Raw genomic sequence first — 20,779 nt, 5'->3', positions numbered from 1 at the left:
TACAAGGGCTATTACCATAATTTGACCACAAGCGTCACCATAGGCACATATTAAATTATAAATATGGTTATTGTTGTAAAAGGCAATATATATTCATATCGGTTGCTCATAACCGATAAATAGATTTTTTTTAACGGTGTGAAAGCTTCCATGCAAGCTATCATTTGAGAAGTTATTGTGTAACTGTGATTTCAATTTTGAATCGCCGCAAAACCAGCGGGCGTCACTCGCTCAGTGTCTGGTGGCCCTGACTGAAAGTCACTTGGTGTGTTCAAGGATGCTCAAATGTTGTAGCTGATCTTCAACGGATTGGATTTGTGATTTTTAGATGATGTTGGAGAACATTGCTAAAGGCAAGGGAGGAGTTAATGATGTCAGTAGGCCAGAGGAGATGGATCCAGTGGGGAGGTGGGTGATTTCATGCCAGAAAGAATTTTGGAGAGGTCAGCTGCCGTTTTGGGTGAGACGAAATGAGAGGCGCTGGGTGGGGAAGGTGCATGCTCCTTTCGGGGGTGATGGTAGGAGAAGTAACTAGTTGGTTTTCGATGTTAACGTTTAAAAAAAATCAAATGAATGAATTAATTACTCGTAACACATTTTGAACAGAACAAGAATAGCTGGATAACAATACCAATTTGTTTGCATAGTGAGCTGTGAACTAGAGAATGATGCACTCAATTGATTGAAATTATTGCAACATGAAGATGCAATTAACATTAAAAAATTGATTTTATTCGGTTGAGGATGCTGTTTAGCTAGTGTCTCATGTAAACAAGCAGTAATCCACCATTATTTTCCATAAACACTGAAATTATGACTACAGAAGATTTTGAACTGTTACAAAGTCTGTTTCTTTACTCACTCATTTGATTTCCAAGCTGACCATTCACTTTTCTGCCATTTGACTGGTCCTGTTCATAGCTCATGACTCATAGCACAGCAGAACCTTGTCACCCATCACTGCAGTGTTTACCGCCACCATGCTTTCTTACTCATTATTGACCTCCATATGACAACTGTAATCATCTGCTCAGGTATTGACATGGAGGAGAGGACCAGGCAGATGAAGATGAAAATGAACAAGTACAAGCAGGGAGCTGGCTCTGATTCACGGCTGGAGCAGGACTACCACAAGGTAAGAACATGTCCACACACTGTATACACCATATCAACATGTTAATGAGATTTGTAGGCATAATATACACCTCTGCTTTGCACACTTAGCAACTACACAATAGTGTGGATCTGTGTCATACTAGACCGTATAACAGCAATACAATATGGGTTCTCACATGGGAACTGGTTGAGCATACTTCCATGCACCTTCTAGTACCCTGCTGAAGGTGTGGGTACAGCTGCTGTTTCATGGCCAGGATGGAAATGATACTGATCTTCCTGAATCTGTGGTTCAATTTCTCCTTAACCCCATCAAAATGTGGCCTGCACTTATGGACACCCTTATAGGCAATCCATGAGGAGAATTGAATCCCATTAGCTAAGAACCACTCAGGTTAATGTTGACTATTGGCCTTCTTGGTCTCACCATTGTTGCCCACATGGGAGTCCCCAGCGGGAATGCTCCCCAGAACCACTGCCAAGGACTCCAAAAAGCGTGACAACTGAGCTGCTGTTTGGAGTATAAGCTGATGCCAGCATTACTCTATCATAACCATTTTTGTAGGTAACACAGGGCAACTCCAAACTTGAAGAGAGTTCAACCCTTCTCAAGTGGCCTGGTTCTAAAGCCCGAGCTGTGTCGAGGCCAGCCGGCTAGATCTAGCTGGAGCCTATTGACCTTGCATATGAGCTCCTTGTCAGAGAGGGAACGGTCCACATCCCTTGAGCCAGTTGGTTCAACTATTGTAAAATAAAGGAACGTGACTTCGACAATTTGCAGAGTCAAGTGTTTACTACTCTGAAGTGATCATAGACATGTTTAGAAGTCTTGACCACTGCCTGTGTAGCTGCCCAGCGTTCCTTTTATGTGTGTGTTATGAACACTCTCACTTTAGAAGCACTAAGCGTGCTGTAAAAAGCAGATCACCTTATGAATTGTTTGTTGAGTAATATACTTCTCGGAAGCTCCATTGGCAAACAACATTCTGCATTTCTAAAGAAGACTTGCCAGTACCTACTCTTAGTCACACTCAACACTAAATTCTACTATTAACATTCCTCAAAGACCAAGTCAGTGATATTAGTAAAAACACACACACTTGGGTAGCATTCCAAAAACGTACATGTTACATTAACTGAAGAGTATCATTGGACACTATTACCTCCAAAGCTCCTTGTCGAAGATGAACTTGGGTTCACTGCATCCTCCTAGGTAGAATTGCTTCCATTGGCATCTCCCGCAGTACTCTATACTGCTTTCATTCATACCTCAAAGAAAAAACTCTGGTCATTCAGCTCAAGTCATTTTCATCACAAAAGGTATGCCCCAAGGCTCTGTCCTGGGGCTTCTGCTTTTCAACAGTTACCTCCCCCTCGGCCCCATGCAAACCACTCTCCTCCCTAGGTCTATGCTAACTATATATTTGACTTTGTTTATAACATAAACAGACAAATAGAGATTAGACTAGTCTCGTGTATCTTATGCTGTGTTTATGGAATTGAACTTATTCTGCTTTTAAACTTCCAGGAACACCTTGAGCTTCATTTTTCTTTTTATTATAAGTTTATTTTAGTGACATTTTTCAAATAGTTTCCATTCTGATAAGCTTTAACTGTAGATGATAGGTAATCACAGTATTCATACAATAAAACTATTTTTTTATTTACCGCGACAAGCAGTATAGAAAATGGATGAATGGGTTGACATTAGTACCGAGAAGTTTACTTCCGCTATTTCGTGTTATTCCCCCGCCCGCTCTCCTTGACAATATCATTCTTCTTTCTGCTCATGGTGTATGTTTTTCTTTCCCTGCGGCTTGGTAGCTGCCCTTCAAAAGGAAAACGGTGTTCTTGGAAAACCTTCAAAATGTTTCCATTCAAACAACAAAAGAACTACAACCTGTTTTCTCCTCTTTTCAGCATTCCAGTAGAGATCCAAGGGGTTCAGATAACCTGTCGGCAAAGTCATCAGACAGTGATGTTAGCGACGTGTCCGCTGTGTCGAGAACCAGTAGCGCCTCTCGGTTCAGCAGCACGAGCTACATGTCTGTCCAGTCTGAAAGACCACAAGGAAATCGCAAGATCCGGTAAGCTGACCTCAACTTTAAGGGAAGAGTGAATTTTCTTTTTTGCACTATAAACCCAACATGCTGTTTTCACAAGTGGACAAACTCCCCACAGCTCAAATGTTTTATCCCTGTGTATGTTCCCATGTACAGACATTTTCAACAGTGAAATTGTTTGTACCTGGTTGAGCCTCAAGAGGAAAATGCACCAGATAGCACTGTGTCATTTCCTCACCCCCAATGAGTTCAGGTTTGGCTCTGTTGTAGAAAAATCTTGAACCAAACAGTTGAACTCTGCTGCTTTTAAGCTCTGGGAGAAGCTTGTCCACAACTGGTCTTGACTTCTGAGATAATCAGAAGACATTGCATCATTTTGGTGCTTCTTGTATCAGATTAAGAAATAAAACAAAAAAAATAATAATAATCATCTTGCATGATGCTTCGCAGTAGTTCTACATTTCTGTCTTCTGTTATTGCTCCGCCTGCTTTTTATTTTGGCTGCATTGTTTCCTCGTGGTTGGCTTTATTTTTGTCACTTGACACTTCTCATGCTTTTGTTTGGTTTTCTTTCTGCTGTGCATGTGCTGCTGTCTTGCTTCTGCCTCCATCTACAGCCATTTGCGATCAAGGAGCCAGTCGCGGGAGGGGGATGAGCATTTAGTTGATGTGCTAGAAGAGGAAAAGATAGGCGGGAGAGGTGGAGGTGAAGGGACAAGGGTCAATAAAGACGGGCTCGTGCAGCGAGAGAGAAAGGGATCAGGCAATAAAGTAGACAAAGACAAGCGGCAGCATGAAGAAATGCTGATGAAAGAAGACGACTTGCACCAGAGGAGTATCTCAGAGACTGACCTCAGGTAACAAGCTTGGCAGCCTTGAACTGCAAACTCCTACTATTCAATATCAACCTCAGTTTGCCCTGCTGCCCATTTACTTTAATGTGAAGGATTAGCATTGTGCATGCTTCCTTAACGGTGTTGAAGCAAACACCAGCATTTACAAAAAAAAAAACATTATGAGACAAGCACAGAGAAACCGAGAGTGCCCTCTCAGATCAGTCTTGGTGTCATTGAAAGACGTAAAGCTAGCTCAACTCTCTACATCTATATCTTGTACTGTATCTATTTTAGATTTGTTAGCTTTTTGCAGGTTGCATTCTAAACTCATACACATTTTCTTCGGCCCAATTACAAATGGGAACATTTTACTAATACTTTAAATTATTTATTTTTTTATGTCAGAGCAAGGGCTAGTTATTTTGAGTAGAGTACAATCAACGATGGTCCCTTTATTCTAACCGCATGAGAGTATTCCTATTTGACAGAAATAAAAAGTCAAGACCAAATCAGGGCACGTTTATTTATAGTTCGAGAGAAAGGCTACACTGTCCCAACTATGAAGTGCAATTCACAGCAGATGCCAAGTCGGTTCTACGTATCAACACAGTAATCCTCAGTATCTCTTTGGCCTTGAGCAAAACAAATTACAATAAAAGCAAGGCCCCCTATTAAGGCCTTTACATGGCACCTATGTAAGACACGCTGACTGCAAAACACATTTTGGAAAGAAAGATGCAGATCAAAGTAGATACGTTTTCCTATAGTCAGGTTAAATATAAATGAGCACCCAGGAATATAGACAGCTGTAATTTGTTTTTACTTGATGGCTGCACTGTGTTGCTTCACTTTGTGTCTGTGCTGCTCAGTGTCGTGTCAGTGTTTTGTCCTAATCCCTCAGTGTTATTTTGTGCCTGATACTTTCATTTTCCACAACATTCCACAACTTTCCCTCGATCCACCCCAACCTTATTTCCAGCAATGCTACCACCATTATTATTGCCCGTCAGTTCACTTTCAGGAAAGAGCAAAATATTTTTGAAGACATATTTAGGCAAATATACATAAGTAAATAATTTTAGAGCTTTAGTCACACCATTTTATTTTCAAACATAATTTTAAAACTTTGCTGAAGGGGCGGGACGAACACGGAAGTCCCGGTTCAAGATGGCGGCGACTCTACCCATCGCTCCAATTCTCTCTTCAAGTCCAGGTTCTAACTCATGTTATACTTTATACCATATGTATGGTCAGCGCTATCACCGCTTCTTGTGGTGAGGAACACATGATTTCACAAAACTGAAAACAGCAAAATGACCCAAATATATGCTGGTGTTTCCCAATGATGTTTACCAACCTGTTTTGGGACAGATTGATTTGAAAAGCCATCATGGTTTTCGATAAGGAGCAAATATTATGTTATAAAAAAAATTGTATCACATTTAGTTATTTTCTGGATTCTTAATCCATTTATTAAACCTTTTTAGTATTTTGCCCCAACTCTGCACAGGGCAAAAGAACCTCAACTTGGGTGGTACACACTGACCTAACTTACTTTATACACAAAATTATATTTTACTCCACCACAGCTGGAAGATTAAATTTTCAATCACTGAAATTAGCCACTTAAATGAAGCTGCAGGTTGCCTAAAATGATAAAATGTTTGTTCATTGCTCATCCATGCACAAACCATGAAAGCACTGAAGCAGAGTGATTCAACAGAAACATCGCTACAAGGTACATTTACTTGTGACTCATCCCCTATGTATTCAGGTCACAGTGTAAATACACATCTACTGCGCATTAAACGGGCCTGCTAACATTGGCTTGGTGTGCAAACATCACAAAAGCCAAATGTGTTTTTAGTCTCATGAGAACTTCTGTTTCACAGAAACACAAAATACACTTGCACACCAACATTTGCGCTCACACAGTTTTGTTGTGTCCCGTTGACTACTCGTTGAATTTCAGTTTCCATTAACGCATTTAGATCTCGCATTTCTTCTTCAGATATGGTTCACCATTATTGTTGCCTTGGTGACTGTTCATTCATGGAAGAGTAAAGACCAGTGTTTTCAAGGGCAGGGACTTGGCATCACTTAAAGGGAGGAGAAAATATTTGCTTAAACCCTCGTCCATCCACACCATTTCAACAACAACTTGTCTAATGGGCACAGGAGAATTTATATTTCTGGGGTGAATTATTTCAAAAAGAATTACAGACTTTCATTTGACTTGATTTGTTTACACTGCATTGACAAGCAATCATGCCTGTTTGATTAGTTTAGGAGTATATCAGATTACAAGACAAGTGTCTTTATCTGCTTCACTAGATTAATAAAGGAAGACAAATAGTCCATTACTTATAGATTATGTTCATTTCGAGAAGATGATTTTTGGAAAAGATTGATGGTCTTCTTTACCTTTTTTTACTCCAGTTCTTCAGTACATCCAGTATGAAGATTTCCATGTATAAACAAAGTTTTATCTTGGAAATATTTTGATGATATTGCATGTTAGAGTATCTGCATGAACAGGATCATTATGTTCCCTGGCTGCAGAGTAAGTCTGAAACCTCAAGGCAGGCCAACATTTTCAAGCAGGCACGTGTACTATTTGATGTGCCAAAGCGTTCATAGAGGAAATGGAACTGTAATAAGAGTAGGAGCCTTTTTTTTTTTTTTTTTACGTATGTATCTTGATGGGAGATTAGGTTTTTCTATATCAGACTAAGGTATTATTAAATCATTATCTAAATTTTGCAGCTTAGTGAGACGTTATTGTACTATTAAGAAATTTGGAGGGGAAACAAATCATCACAAATCTTGTATTCAGTTTTAGTGTCAGATCTACTTCTGCTTGGGCAAAATATAGCTTGTATTGTCCAAGAATAAAATTAAGGGGTTTATGCCCCAGACTTTGGTTTTAAGGACTGAACCATCTTGGGCTCTTTGAGGCTGTTTAGAGGGCTTTGCTCTTTGAATGGGAGGCACACAGAGGTATGGAAAATAGATCAAACATTTAAATAACTTGGAGGAAGACGGTGACAGAATAAGTTGTGTTTTGTTTTATAAACTTGCCCTGAAGGCGTAGCAGTTGAATGCAAATCTTTATGCCTATTCTGCATAATATGTTTCAGAAAGTTGGTGCAGTACTGCTATGAGGCTATATTCAAAATTCATATTGCATTCAAATTATTCTTAAATGTGAGTCAGCACACACCCGCCACTGATTCATCAAATACAATTTAGTTGCTCTACTAGACTTTTCTTGACTTAAAAACTTTTTTTTCTTTACAACAGATACCTGCACGTTTGTGCTAACAGTGATTGATATTTCAACCAGTTTATAATTCCCCCCACCTTGTCTAAATAAAGTTCCAGCTGACAAAAAATAACAATCCCAAAGCATAATGATGCCACCATGCGTCACTGTTTTGGGAATTATGCACAAAAATTTTAACCCTGGGAGAATATAAAACAGTGTCACGTAACCACATTATTTCAGTTGTTTGTTTTCACTTCGCAAAAGAGTTTTCTTGAATCACATGGTTGAAAACATTTATCTTGGTTTATTTTTCAGATCCCAAAATAGTGGCATTTGAACAGTGGTTGTAAACACGTTTTATATCCACTGTATCTAAAAGATGGTGTCCTGTTTTATTCAACCACCAAGTATTTTTCATGGCTGTGTGCTTGAAAGTTTATGAACGTGCTGCAGAGCCATGTTAGCCTTTGCCAATGCCCTGAAATCTTTTGGCTGTATTAACTAATCCAAAACACTGTGGCATTACAAGTATTCAATATTTATGTATAGAGATGGACTGATCCACAGCAGAAGCCCATCTGCCCGGGCACCGACATAAACACTTTTAAAATGCCGTGTGAGTCGCTCTGTTGTCCACACTGTGGACATCTGTCTTATTTGACTAGAAACAGGAAACCAAATGAGGAGACAATCTTCAGTAGTTCCACAGACATGATCCTTTTCCAGTTTGAATTGTCTGAACAAGCCCATACATATTATATCTGTGAGTGAGCAGATTTTGCAGAGCCCAGTTTGAGTAATTGATACAATTGAAAACCACAAACCAAATGAGAGTCCTTGACTTCTCTTCATAAGAGTACAACATAATGAATTTTGATCAGTAGATCAAGGGTTCTATATTCATCTCATCAGTGATGCAAACCCCATGACACAAAATATAATTTGTCTTTTAAAGATAACATAAGTGGATGAGCTAAAATAAGATCTTAATTTGGGCTATGGCCTCGATAGGAAGCACTCGACTTGAGAATTAACTCTCATGGCGGACCAAAGTGAGAATTTATGTAAGGTATGACACGAGATGCAAAATAGGGATTGTTTCATTTCTACCTTTATGACGTGTGAATAAAGTGGTGGTCTTGTAAAATGTAACCGGTTAGTCTGGTAAACCACATGATATTGCTAGAGATTTTTCTAAACGCTCTAAAGACATTTTAGGCTTTTATAAGCTCTGCATTGAATTTGGAAAGCGCAACTGACAACCCACCAACCACAAACTTTACTCAGCGGTTGCCCTAAATCATTCATATTACAATCCTATCACATCATATTCTTTGAATCTTAGATGTAAAAATAAACTAGTAGCTTCCCAAATGTCCAGCCCACAATATGTGGTTGAAAATGATAATAAATGCAACATTTACTCTACACAGGAAGCCTTTTATTAATCAGATACACTCTGAGCCCGTAAGTCATCTATATTGTAAGTCATGAATTCTTGTACCTGAACTCTCTCCTTTTCTCCTTTTTATCCCACCCCCCTCTCCTCTCACTTTCCTGTCTCCATCCTTTCTGCTTCCATCCTTTCCTTCACTTTCTGTCTCTCTCCTCTCTTATTGCATCCTTTCCGCTGGCCTCTTCCTGTCCCTTGGCCTGTTCTCTCTTTTCTGTTCTCCCCTGCCTCCCCCTGTCAATGGTGGTGGCTGACAGTGACTTTGCATCCAAAATGAAAAACAGGCAGATGGGCTCGTCGGGCGGCGTGAACATGACGAAGAGCACCAGCATCAGCGGTGATATGTGTAACCTGGAAAAGACAGACGGCAGCCAGTCAGACACGGGGGTCGGCACGGTAGGAACCGACGACAAGAAGAGGCGCTCCAGCATCGGTGCCAAAATGCAGGCCATGGTTGGCATGTCACGCAAGAGCCGGAGCACCTCACAACTCAGCCAAACAGGTAGGGCACCGCGCTGACCAACAGCATCTCTACCTAGTATGTGCATCTGTCCTGTGGCCTTCTTGTCTCTCCTACATTGATCTCTGTACTCACTTTTTATTTAGCATGTCCTTTCCCAACCTTTTTACTTCGACAGGCTTTGGACTTGGCACAGGCGAGATGAAGAAGCCAACAACGTGACTTTTTCCTCATTTCTTCCTCTTTCCTCTAGGCTATGTCAACTCCTGGAAATTCCTCTCCCGTTTCCTCATTGCATGTTGTTATTATAAGTCTTAATCCGTTACTGCTTCAGAGTTTCATGAATTATGCTGCTGCTTCAACAATGATGGTTTTGCTGTTTTATTTCGGAATATGTGTCACAGCTGTTAGAGCTTTGTGCTGTTGCCAAGTTACTGACGTTTCTGTCAGTCATCTGATTCTAATTTGAATATGGCTGGTGGTGTTTTTGAACACTGCCTCATATTGCTTTTGTGTTTCAGTGTAAAAGAGAGAATGGTAACATTACACACACAATTTTTATTTTTTTATAATAATTAAGGTTTCTCAAATTTGTTTTACTTTTTTCCATTTGGAACTAGTTCTATTGTATGAGTTATTGCTATTCTGTATAAATAAAACGTGGTCAGGCAATAATAGTGGAATAGTGGCTAGAACTGACGTTAGGAATTCCGGCGGAATTAATGTAAAATTCCTGACTTGTGTTTAGTTTCTTTTTTGTTTGTTTTATTGAAGCAATTGGGGCTTACTAGATTTCATGACTTGGCAGCACCCAACAAAGGTTGCTGCCTAAATGCCTGCTGAATAAATCAAAAGTACGTAAACAACAGTAAGAGAGGAGATGTAGTTCCAGGACTCGTTTGAACTCAAATAGAATGATGTTTTCCAGACGAGTGAAGGTTGGCACATTGATAACGTGCGCAACAAAAACAGCAATGGTTAAAGGTTCAAATTAGGGTTAGGGTTTCAACCTCTGGTTTAAAACTAGGGTCAGGATTTCCAACTGGGGTTAGGGTTTTAACCTAGGGTTTCAAACTAGGGTTAGGATTTCCAACTCTGGTTTAAAACTTGGGTCAGGGTTTCAAACTAGGGTTAGGGTCTCAAACTAGGGTTTCAAACTAGGGTTAGGGTTTCAACCAAGGTTTTAAATTTTCTGTTGTGTTTTCAAAGCATTTTCTTTGGCCAGAAAACCATATACAAAACCATGCTGGTGTGATGATGATGACATAGTTGCATGAAGGCCCATTTCCAGCAAGCATCCCTCCAGTGTTATAATGGTCTATTTTGTTTTCTAATTGTGTTAGAAGGCTAATGCATGATTATAAACCCCTGAAAATCTTTGTGCAATTACGTTATCTTGGAAAACACGAAATTGTCCGGGTAACCCCAAACTTTTAAATGTATAATTTATGCTCCATTTACATTCATGCAAACAGTGCAAAGCGGATCGATAGAGTGGTTTAGTTTTTGGCAACACGTTTAAACTAGACCAAGTTTTCATTTGTCATTCATTTGTTTGCAACATCTCAAAGGAAAATTCCATTCAGATTAATCATACATATATTTCTTTCATACCATACAGAGAAGCAGACCAAACACATGCAGACTTTCAGGAAGAGCTGTCAAGGTAATGCCATGCACAAGCGGTACTGTTCACTTGAACTTTGAGAGAGAGTGGGGCCTTGTTTTACATTAAGTCATATTTAGATTGACCAACACAGAAGAGGATTAAAATAAAAAATACCACTCACCATCAGGGTGAATGTAGTTGCAAATTCTTAACAATATTTATAATATCAACAAGTTAGTATGTATAATTTAGTAGAAATTTTATACTAACAAATGTTGGATATTATTGTGGAATTAAATCAAGGCCTAGTGCAATGCACTTGAACCAGGCTATACCCTGACTACCAGGCCACTGTGCCTGTGTTGAGACTAATGAACTTCCAATTTTATATTTTTAGACTCTTAGCCACACACAAAAAAAAGACTTCCTCTATTTTCTTCCAAAAGCTGCCAGTCAGTGAGGAAGCTTGATGAGACATGACCTATGGTAAAATCAGGTTTAGTATAATCCTGCTACATACAATAGTTTATTTTTTAATACGGTAACCTGACATTATTTATCCCTTTATTATAACATATTATATATTATAACATTATTTATAAGTGCAATGGTTTATTGAAAGTATTGGATTAATCAATAAATATTTTGATCATCATTTAAATGTTTATAAACCTTATTTCATTCAGAATTGTCAAAATCTGCGAAACTCTCGACAGTAACCATCCTCTCATTGGCATAGACCTCCATGAGAGCATGGTTGAATGAATGAATGAATGAATGAATGAATGAATGAATGAATGAATGAACCATACTCGATGTAAAGTTGCTGCTCAAATTTGAATAACTAATTTAGCGTTATGCTGTCAATGAAGGTTATTTTATTTTGCAGTGCCATATGTCAGCGATTTAATGTAAAGGAGGGGCTGTATGAATGTTGGTAATTAGTACAAGTCATGTTTTAAATGCAAGTCTCTGTGTTTAAGCGCACGTTTGTGCGTGTCTGGCTGATATCACTGCAGTCTGTTGTGTTTAAAGTGTCCAGGTCCAGACTTGCTTTGTGACGCTCAGGCTAGTCTCTGGCCTCATCAATCACAGTGAGGGGCCCTCTGCACTTCTGGGATATTGCGCTGTTCTTCGGTTGTGGTAGAACGGACAACATTTTTCAGATTCCCATCATCTGAGGTGCTTATGATTTCCTGTTATGTTGTCGCTGTCCTTTTGGTCGTGACTGGGACCACGTCACAGTCTATGCTTTAATGGTAGTCTCTAGTCATCATGCTTTGGTGTAACCCAAGATTTCTTTGTGGGTGGGAAGCAAATAAGGACTTTTTCCTTTGAACAGTAGATGAAAATCTTAAACCCAAATGAAAGAAAACTAATCTAATTTATATATGAGGTTTCAGCAACACATCAATTAAGATTCTGCCTCTGTTAGAAATGATCTGGTGATTAGCGTTAGAAACACTTTAAAAACAACATTACAATATTAGGCAAAGGGATTGTTTACTGTAGCCCAAATGAGGACATTACATCTCTTTGCACTTCATATTTGCAGCAGTTCTAATTAACTCGTAAATCATTAACTCGTGTCACGTTCAGTAAGTGTTCTACTGGAACGTTTGTGAAGCTCATTTCTTCTTCTGCCCAGGTACAGTATGTGGGTGGGTACAAATATACTTTACAAGTGTTAAAGTTAAACATCACGTGCTGAATGTTTTGCTTAAGCATTGCCATGTACAGTTGCCACGTGTCCTTTGACGCATTTGGCAGAAGAGAGTGAGACAGATGGGACACTAATTGTTGTATCTTTCTTGCTTGACTTGGATCATGACTTTGTTCTCACGTGTTGGAACCGCATATTGCCCCTATTTCTTTCATTGCCTAATTTCAGTGACTATTGTCATTTCATTCAATTCTGACCTAATATACTTAATTAAATACATAAACCTCAGTCATCAGAAGGAGAAACTCAGAGCAAACTTATATAAAACAATGTAAAAGTTTAAAGGTCCAGGACTTGACAGGAATTGGCAGGTCCATTTAAATTAAACACAATAACAAAAAGTCTCGTCACAGGTTTAAAACCCACCATAGCCAATAGTTTTGGAACAGTGAGCCCAATTTCTAGTTGGCCAATTTCTGGAGACTGAAAACATTTGATTGACATCAAGTGATCAATAGTGCAGCTTTCTATTTGCATTTCTATTTGAATTGATTTCACAACTTTCAAGTTAGCACCATTTGTTTTGACCTACCCATTTATCCACGTGAGCAAAAGTGTTAGAATGTGACGAAATAGTGTGTTTTGTTGCCTAGGTGTTGCCTATTTTATTGATCTCAATATTTTATTTAATTTCTATGTGATTTGGGCTTCGCCTAAGAAAAGAGGAAGGCCAATACACGCCACATGGAATTTTGTGAAAAAAATAAAGCACCGATCAAGGAAAACAACATCCACTGACAAGAAAATCATGCTGGACTCTGAAAGACCCTAAAACAACTGCTAGTATTGACACAAGCAATCAACATCAGGGCATAAACCAAAGTACTAGAGTTTGCTTTGTGGCAAAGTTGATGAGGTGATGAATAACCATCAACAAAGTGATGGCAAAGCTAAATTTGAGAGAAAGCAAGAGCTGCTCATGATCCCAAACAAGCTCATCGGTGAAAGATGTGAGATTAACTGTTTCCAACCACCAAAGAAACCTAAGGACCAACCGACGTATTGAGCTAGGAAGCAAGTGGATAGGCCTTCACAAGAAAAGTGCAAGAAATGAAGCCATTAAATATGACCCAATTACTGTTCTTATAATGTTCTCTGTTTTGTCCAACTTGCCGCAGATGTGAAAGTGTCGCATTGCTGTTGGCTGTGCTGACCTAGATGAAACCTTAAGTGGTACACTTGTGGAAATAGGTTGCTGCATCTCAGTGTGGACAACTTTTGCACCAGTGCTCATGCTACAAGAAGCTACGTGTTATTGTGCCATATTTTCAAAGGTGTTTTGCATTTTCATATGCAGCACCGCATTGTCGTTGCAGTGAGCATGTGAATATTTTTGCTCACGTGTGATTGTGGCCATTTAGCAAGTGCTTGATAGTTTGGCTCTCTAAACTGCATGTACCAATGAGCAAGATATTGAAGCATTTGTCCTTGGGGTGTCAGCCAGTTAATTTACATGCAGTCCTTCCATTGTATAAATGCAAAAGTTAAGGCTTTTTTGGAGGGAGGGGTCAATATGTATGAATCCAGACCAGAGTGATGAACAGACCACAAGGGAAGTATAGTCACACTAATGTAAACAGAGAATGAAAGAGTTTTACAATCAATGAAGAGAAACTGAAGAGCCTATTGATGAATGGAAAATGACGTTTTTAGGTTGAACATGTGAATGTGATCATCTCTTTTTCAATTCCTCCCAAGTCAACACAGCTGTGTTATGGTAGAAATGGTAGAGAGGACAATTAAAGGAGCCTGACCTGGCACGTGCAGTTGGAGTGGCTGCTACGTGGCTGAAGCCGACTCACACGTAGCAAAGTAGCAAGCTGGCAGACGGAATGACAGCTTGTTTTCACTGGCCTCTGTGGCTAGCATGGGGATCTGAGGGGATTGTGATACCGGGGATGGAAAATGAATATGAATGAAAATACCAATTATGAATAATGCAAAGAGCAAAAAAGGTGAGCAGAGGGAAATAATTAGTCAATGAAGAAAGCAAGGTTTTATATTTGTTGTTTCACTGGGAAGGGAGGTATCTCCATATCTCTGGGTAGAGCTTCTTTGCCCATACTGTCATCTGAGGTTTAAGAAGGCTAGCCCTGTGATTGGTGGAGCGAGAATCAGCACCCTTCCCTCCCCCTAGAAAAAAGAGGTGCTACAGGCAGCTTCGGGCACAGTCGAAGTCGCAGCTACTGAGGCAACATCCACATCTCTCTAGACAGACTAGCACACGGCCAAGATTTGTTAGCCGAATTCAATTTTGAAGCGTGACCTATTGATCAATCCAATCACCGCATTGAGGACGAGTGCAAGTCACTATGGGTAGGCAGGGGCACGAGTCCTCTGCTTCAGCTGCTGGGATGCGTATCCAACGCTCTCAGAGTAAGATGAGCTTGTCTGCATCGTTTGAAGCGTTGGCAGTCTACTTCCCCTGCATGAACTCCTTTGATGAAGACGATGGAGGTAAGACGACACTGAGAGATGCTGTGCTTTAGGAAGAGAAGCATGCGGGATTAACCGATTGTGCTTCAATTAACGTTGTGCCGCGGTTGTGTCAACATGCAATTCTGTTTGTCAACCAGGTTGTCAATCTGTCGTGAAATACTCAGCTAAAAAAATTTAGTACATGTGATGAGTGATTGCTTTAATTTTACTGTGTTGTAGAGATCCTACCAGAATATGTTGGATTTATACTTTTCACATTTGAAGTATTTATAATGAAGAACACACACAGGAAGAAATTAATTCAGCAATATGTCTATGGCTATTTCATCCACGTTACACATTGTCAAATCCGGTAAATTCCGAATTCCCTTGTCAATCATGTACAGAACTTATAAAAATGTCGGCTCCGATCTCCCTTTTAAAGTGTGCAGCGGAAAACAATGCAAAATGAAGTATATCTATTTTAACAAGGAGGCTAAACTAATTCATTTTGAAAAAAGCTGTAGCGACGGCTTGTTGCAGGTTTATCAAACAACAGTATTTATAAAGACAGTATATGTGTATGCTGGGAAACCAAAAAGCATTTAGCATTCAGCTTTCAGAACTTTCTAACTAAAGCCTTGTTATATAAGCTTCAATTTATATCCAGTGTTGCTGTTTACCATGTTTTACTTGTTTTCCCGTACACAAAAATAATTACAAGCAATATAATTCCTACCTATTACTGGGACCCTTTTCGAGCATGTATCGAAAAATATATTTTCTACTATATGGCCTTTATATTTTGGCTCTGGTAGTTAGCCTACTTGTGCTTTGTTAATATTCACATATTTATGTCAAAGGGGACTTCTGGACACTATGCTTTGTTGTCTAATTTATTTTATATTTGTTCAGAGTGAGTACGTTTGAAAAGCAACAACTTGCAAGCTACTTAATTATTGTTGTTGTATTGCGCAACTATACGGGTAGGAGTATTTTTCCATCCTCTTTTTTTGCTTGTATTTTGGAAGCACAGTAGATGCTGAGAAACATTGCTGTGACGTAGCAATTCAGAAAGGGAATCCTATGAAGCACCTGGACAAATATGTCAGCAGGAATATTACCAGTTCAAAATAGTACTCCGTGATGACGTGCTGCCAGACGTCATTCAGTTTCTGTCACCGTTGTTCCCAGTTGCAGTGAGCAGCATGAAGAGGCAAGCTGGATCACTGAGATTTCAAGGCTAAATGGTTTCACAACTGTTTCTTCACATGCAGAATACTGTATGTAGATCATGTCGGACTAGTCGATAAAAGGCCCGTTCTAGGGTGATAAGATAGACAATAACACGCTTTACTCCGTTTGGGATCACTATCATACTGCGTCGTATCCCCACACTGGGCTACTGACTTGCAGCGCTCCATATTTAGCTATATTTTTTATCTCAGGCGCCATTTGTTAGCGAATCATTGATCATTGTAATGTACTTCGTTTAGTTGCGGTACGTCTGACATAGGTGCATCCATGCAGGCTGGGAGATGTGAGCATGTGAGCAGGCTGATGGAAGCAGTCAGCTGTCATGTTTGATCAGCCAGATGAGACAGATATTTGTAGATGGAAGCTTCAATATTGTCCGGTGTGTCATGAACTAATAGGAAAACATTTTTTGGGTGTTTAATATTCAATGCCAAAAATGACAGTCTTTCTTTCTCTTGTGCTTTCCTTTATTATGTGCACAGAAGCAGGAGGCAAGAAATTGCGCAGCACTATCCAAAGGAGCACAGAGACAGGCTTGGCAGTAGAAATGAGGAGCAGGATGACCCGTCAGGCCAGCCGAGAATCCACAGACGGCAGTATGAACAGCTACAGCTCCGAGGGAAAGTAAGCAGACAAAGCATTCAAAGATTTCCCCATTTTTTTATATCTTCCTAACTTAATCCAGCTGCTTAGCTCACATTATTTGACATGGATATAGTAGGTTTGTCTCCATGGTAACAAGTGTTTTTTTGTGCTCCAGTCTCATCTTCCCTGGTGTGAGGCTTTCTTCAGAAGCCCAGTTCAGTGACTTTCTGGATGGGCTCGGGCCCGCCCAGCTCGTCGGACGACAGACGCTGGCTACACCGCCAATGGGTATGAATCTCTCTTGCTTGGAAGCCTAAAAACATTTGCTGCTCCTGGTTCTTTTATCTCTCTTTAAATTATAAATATAAATCTTGAACACGTTTTTAGGTGACATCCAAATTGGCATGGTGGAGAAAAAAGGAGCACTGGAGGTGGAAATCATAAGAGCTCGTGGCCTTGTGGGGAAACCAAGTTCCAAGGCACTGCCAGGTTAATAACACGAAAAGCATCATGTTGACAAATAATGATGACATTTTACTTGACGTGTTTTATTTTCTCCTAGCACCCTATGTTAAGGTCTATCTTTTGGAAAATGGAGTCTGCATAGCCAAAAAGAAAACAAAAGTAGCAAGAAAAACCTTGGATCCTCTTTACCAGCAGCAACTGCCGTTTGAGGAGAGCCCTGGAGGGAAAGTTTTACAGGTGAGAAAAGTAGAAGAAAGAAAAAGAAAAGATACCTTGCCTGCCACCTGAGGTTGCCCCATGTGTTTGACTCCCGTGTTTTACATGGCTTCTTTTTAGGTGATTGTCTGGGGCGACTATGGACGCATGGACCATAAATCTTTCATGGGAGCAGTTCAGATACTGTTAGATGAGCTGGACCTGTCCAACATGGTGATTGGCTGGTTCAAGCTCTTTCCTCCCTCCTCGCTGGTGGACCCAACTCTCGCCCCCCTGACAAGAAGAGCTTCCCAGTCTTCGCTGGACAGTTTCTCACGGTCATAGCAGCGTGCAGACTGATAGCGTTGTTGTAGCAGCCCAGTGTTGCGATGACAGGTCACGCCCCCCGGTTACACTGCATGCTTGATGTTGTGTCTTCTGAGCCTGTTTCTAGGGGTGCAAATGTGATCCTGTGTTTTGAGCAAAAACGTTGCACACGTGGTGCTCGTGGCGAAGCGCATCGCAAGCGCCCGGCGGCCAGGATGGCCGGGCCATGTTGTTCTTGCTGTTGGAAGGAAACTGGAATGGAGTCCTTAGCACGAGGAATCTGTCATTTCCAGCTTTTCATCCAATTCGAAGCCATGGGGGTCGGTACTGGGAACCGCAAAACGGGTTCTACAGAAACCCTTTTTCGAATGAAAAATAAATGTTTGTCTTTGATTTCCATTTTTGCTTTGCTTTTATTTGTTTCTTTTTCCTGTTGTCGTTTTTTATGTCTGAATGGGGGTGACGGTGGTTTGCACCACCAGATGCTTGGTCGTGCCCCACCAACAGGTGAGGTTTTTGGAGACCATTACATAGGGTGAGGTTTGTCCCACCTTGAAGCCACACCCCCCAGAATCCTAAAAGAAAATAGCCTGCAGACTCTTGGTTTATATGCTCAACCTATATGCTGTGCTGGAAACTCACCAGACAGCAGTAATCAGAGGCAATATTGCAGCGGCTACAAATCACCAATAATGAGTCAAACCCCCAGAGAAAAGATGTGCAATCTACCATCTTGATTTCATTCTTTCTCTTTTGATATACAGTATTGTATGAAAAAAAAATCTCTGAGAAAAATATATTTTCCCTTTTTAGTTCATTTGCATGAATACAAATTTAGCTGACTAAAATTTCTCTTTTTTTTCTGGAGGCTGTAACATGCAAAAAATATGAAGAAAAAGAAATAAAACAGATCAGCCATTTCAATTTCAACAATTTTATATTATTTTTTAAGATACATTTCACTAGTGCATGGTTTTCAAGGGGAGTGAATGCAACATCATGATTAAAAGAGACAAGTCATTGTTTATCAGTCCAGACCATTCATGAGTCAGTAAGATAAGGCTAACAAAAGGAACATTTTGGACTATTTAACAGATAATGTTTTATGACGAAAAAAAAAAGTGATAATGACAATAAATGTAAATGACTTATTTCATTGTGAAAAGGCTCAGATAAAGATTATGTGAAAATGTACATGTTTCTCTTTTTATTCCTTCTCCCAGGGTACTTCACATTGTACGACTCATTTCTACCAATGTCCCCTGATAGTGTTTGGATTTGGTCTGGGCCAGATCTAGTTATTTTACAGTTCTATATTGTTTTGGTATGCATTTTAGTTCAAATTTGATTTCTTTAACAAGCATGTTGAAAAGGATTCTCTGCAACATGGCTTGGGCACACCTTAAAGTAACTCGGCATGTTTTGATATAGGATGATATTTGGAATTTTTGCAGTTTCTTGTACAGTGCATGTCAACGTCCATTCATTTTTCTCCCTCACGTTAAATTCAATGCTACACCTAATTACGTTCCAATCATCCATTGACCAATTATTAAAGTTTTTAACAAGACATTCCACTCCCAAGATCATATATATTTTCTTTGCAGATATTGAGGAAAAAAAGTGACAAGGAAAATATTTTCTACTTAATGGAGTTGAGACGTTGTGATTACAAGTGTATTTTGTTTCAGTATTGTTGACCAACATGCAAAAATATTCTGTATTGGTACAGCAAAAGGTCTATACTGTACGTAATCAAGAGGCAGCAAACCTGTAAAAAAAAAAAAAAAAGTGTTGCTGGAGTTCAATACAAGCACTGTTTATGAGATGAGCTAATCACAAGTTCAAATAACATGGAATATTGCCACAGAATTTTTTTCTTGTTTTAATGAAAATGACATTTATTTAGTATATTTTTGTTAGTTTTCTTTTAAAAGCCAAGACCTGATTATTTTTTATTTTCTATTTTTAGTAATAAAAACGTCTCATGTCTGGGAGGCTAATGAATCGTATAGCTGCAGTATGTCTGAATGAAAATGAATTGGGGCATTATTCCTTTTCCACATGGAGATAAAGAATTTTAATGTCCAAGGATTTTTTTTGTCGCTGTAACAATCTGCAGTATAGAGTTTACTTTTTGATTTCCATTGTACATACATACATAGATGTCAGATTTTAAATAAACACAACACTCTTCTGGAGCAGGAAAAATGCCTCACATGATGAAAAAGACATAAGTTATTTATGCTTTTGAATGCCTTTTAATTTTCTCTTTTTGTGCAATGTGTTAATGCCAAGGCTATGTCTTGGTTAAGTATGGTTGAGTACAGAGATTTATGTAAGTTATTTTTCAAATTAAAAATAAAAAAATGATATTACACTAATTCCGATTGCTGTGTGACTGTAGGTTTTAGAACAAACAGCATGCATGCACTCTTATTGGTTTCCTCGGCAACTGGATTCGGGGTGGCGGAATTATCGTTAAACACGTATCCATATATTTTTCTATCTCACTTATCCTCATTGTGGTCATACGTGAGCTGCTTTCCAGCTGATTTGAAGCCAGAAGCAAGGTTTAAAGAAGTGTAAACTATGGAAGGGATAATAAAGATTTCATGTATATTTCTGTGCACAGTGCTTAAATCAGATTACCAGAATGTTTGCTTTAGTGGTAGCCATCATGAGAGACACACTGCTTGCTTCTATTTGTGGAAACACAGTCCGGAGTCAGTGATTGTAAACACTACATTCATTCATTCATCTTCCAAACAGCTTATCCTCACAAGGTTTGCGAGGATGGTGGAGCCCAATAAAACTTTAACTTTAATTAGAAGTTTATGGACGACGCTGTGTGTATGAGGTGCATAAACATGTCTCCAGAGACATACCCCGACCCGAGAAACTTTTTGGAAAATAGCCACAACTTACAAAACAGTTGGACAGGGCACTAGTTTTCAGAAATAAGCAGTCGCATGGTTTCGCACTACGTTCACACTTGATAGGG

At 39.5% G+C, this 20,779-nt stretch overlaps 1 protein-coding gene across 2 annotated transcripts in view; it reads left to right on the top strand.

Moving 5' to 3' along the window:
• Nucleotides 1-20,159, top strand: part of rims2a (regulating synaptic membrane exocytosis 2a) — an 88,627-nt gene extending 68,468 nt beyond the window's left edge. Inside the window, exons 19-28 of one of the 2 annotated variants that reach the window (XM_061289416.1) lie at nt 1,035-1,135; nt 3,037-3,203; nt 5,151-5,228; nt 8,994-9,238; nt 10,818-10,862; nt 16,686-16,827; nt 16,964-17,076; nt 17,176-17,277; nt 17,351-17,490; nt 17,590-20,159. In XM_061289416.1, the coding sequence (XP_061145400.1) occupies nt 1,035-1,135; nt 3,037-3,203; nt 5,151-5,228; nt 8,994-9,238; nt 10,818-10,862; nt 16,686-16,827; nt 16,964-17,076; nt 17,176-17,277; nt 17,351-17,490; nt 17,590-17,793 (1,337 nt within the window). In that variant the 3' untranslated portion in view covers nt 17,794-20,159. Of the gene's footprint in view, nt 1-1,034; nt 1,136-3,036; nt 3,204-5,150; nt 5,229-8,993; nt 9,239-10,817; nt 10,863-12,549; nt 14,986-16,685; nt 16,828-16,963; nt 17,077-17,175; nt 17,278-17,350; nt 17,491-17,589 lie in introns of those variants that run through there. The other variant, XM_061289417.1, reaches the window with a different exon arrangement.
• Nucleotides 20,160-20,779: the final 620 nt, after the last annotated feature.

The sequence above is a fragment of the Syngnathus typhle genome, linkage group LG10 (assembly GCF_033458585.1).
Source record: "Syngnathus typhle isolate RoL2023-S1 ecotype Sweden linkage group LG10, RoL_Styp_1.0, whole genome shotgun sequence".
Lineage (NCBI taxonomy): Eukaryota > Metazoa > Chordata > Actinopteri > Syngnathiformes > Syngnathidae > Syngnathus > Syngnathus typhle.
Note: the sequence above shows the minus strand (reverse complement) of the source record. Positions and strands in the feature narration are given on the sequence as shown.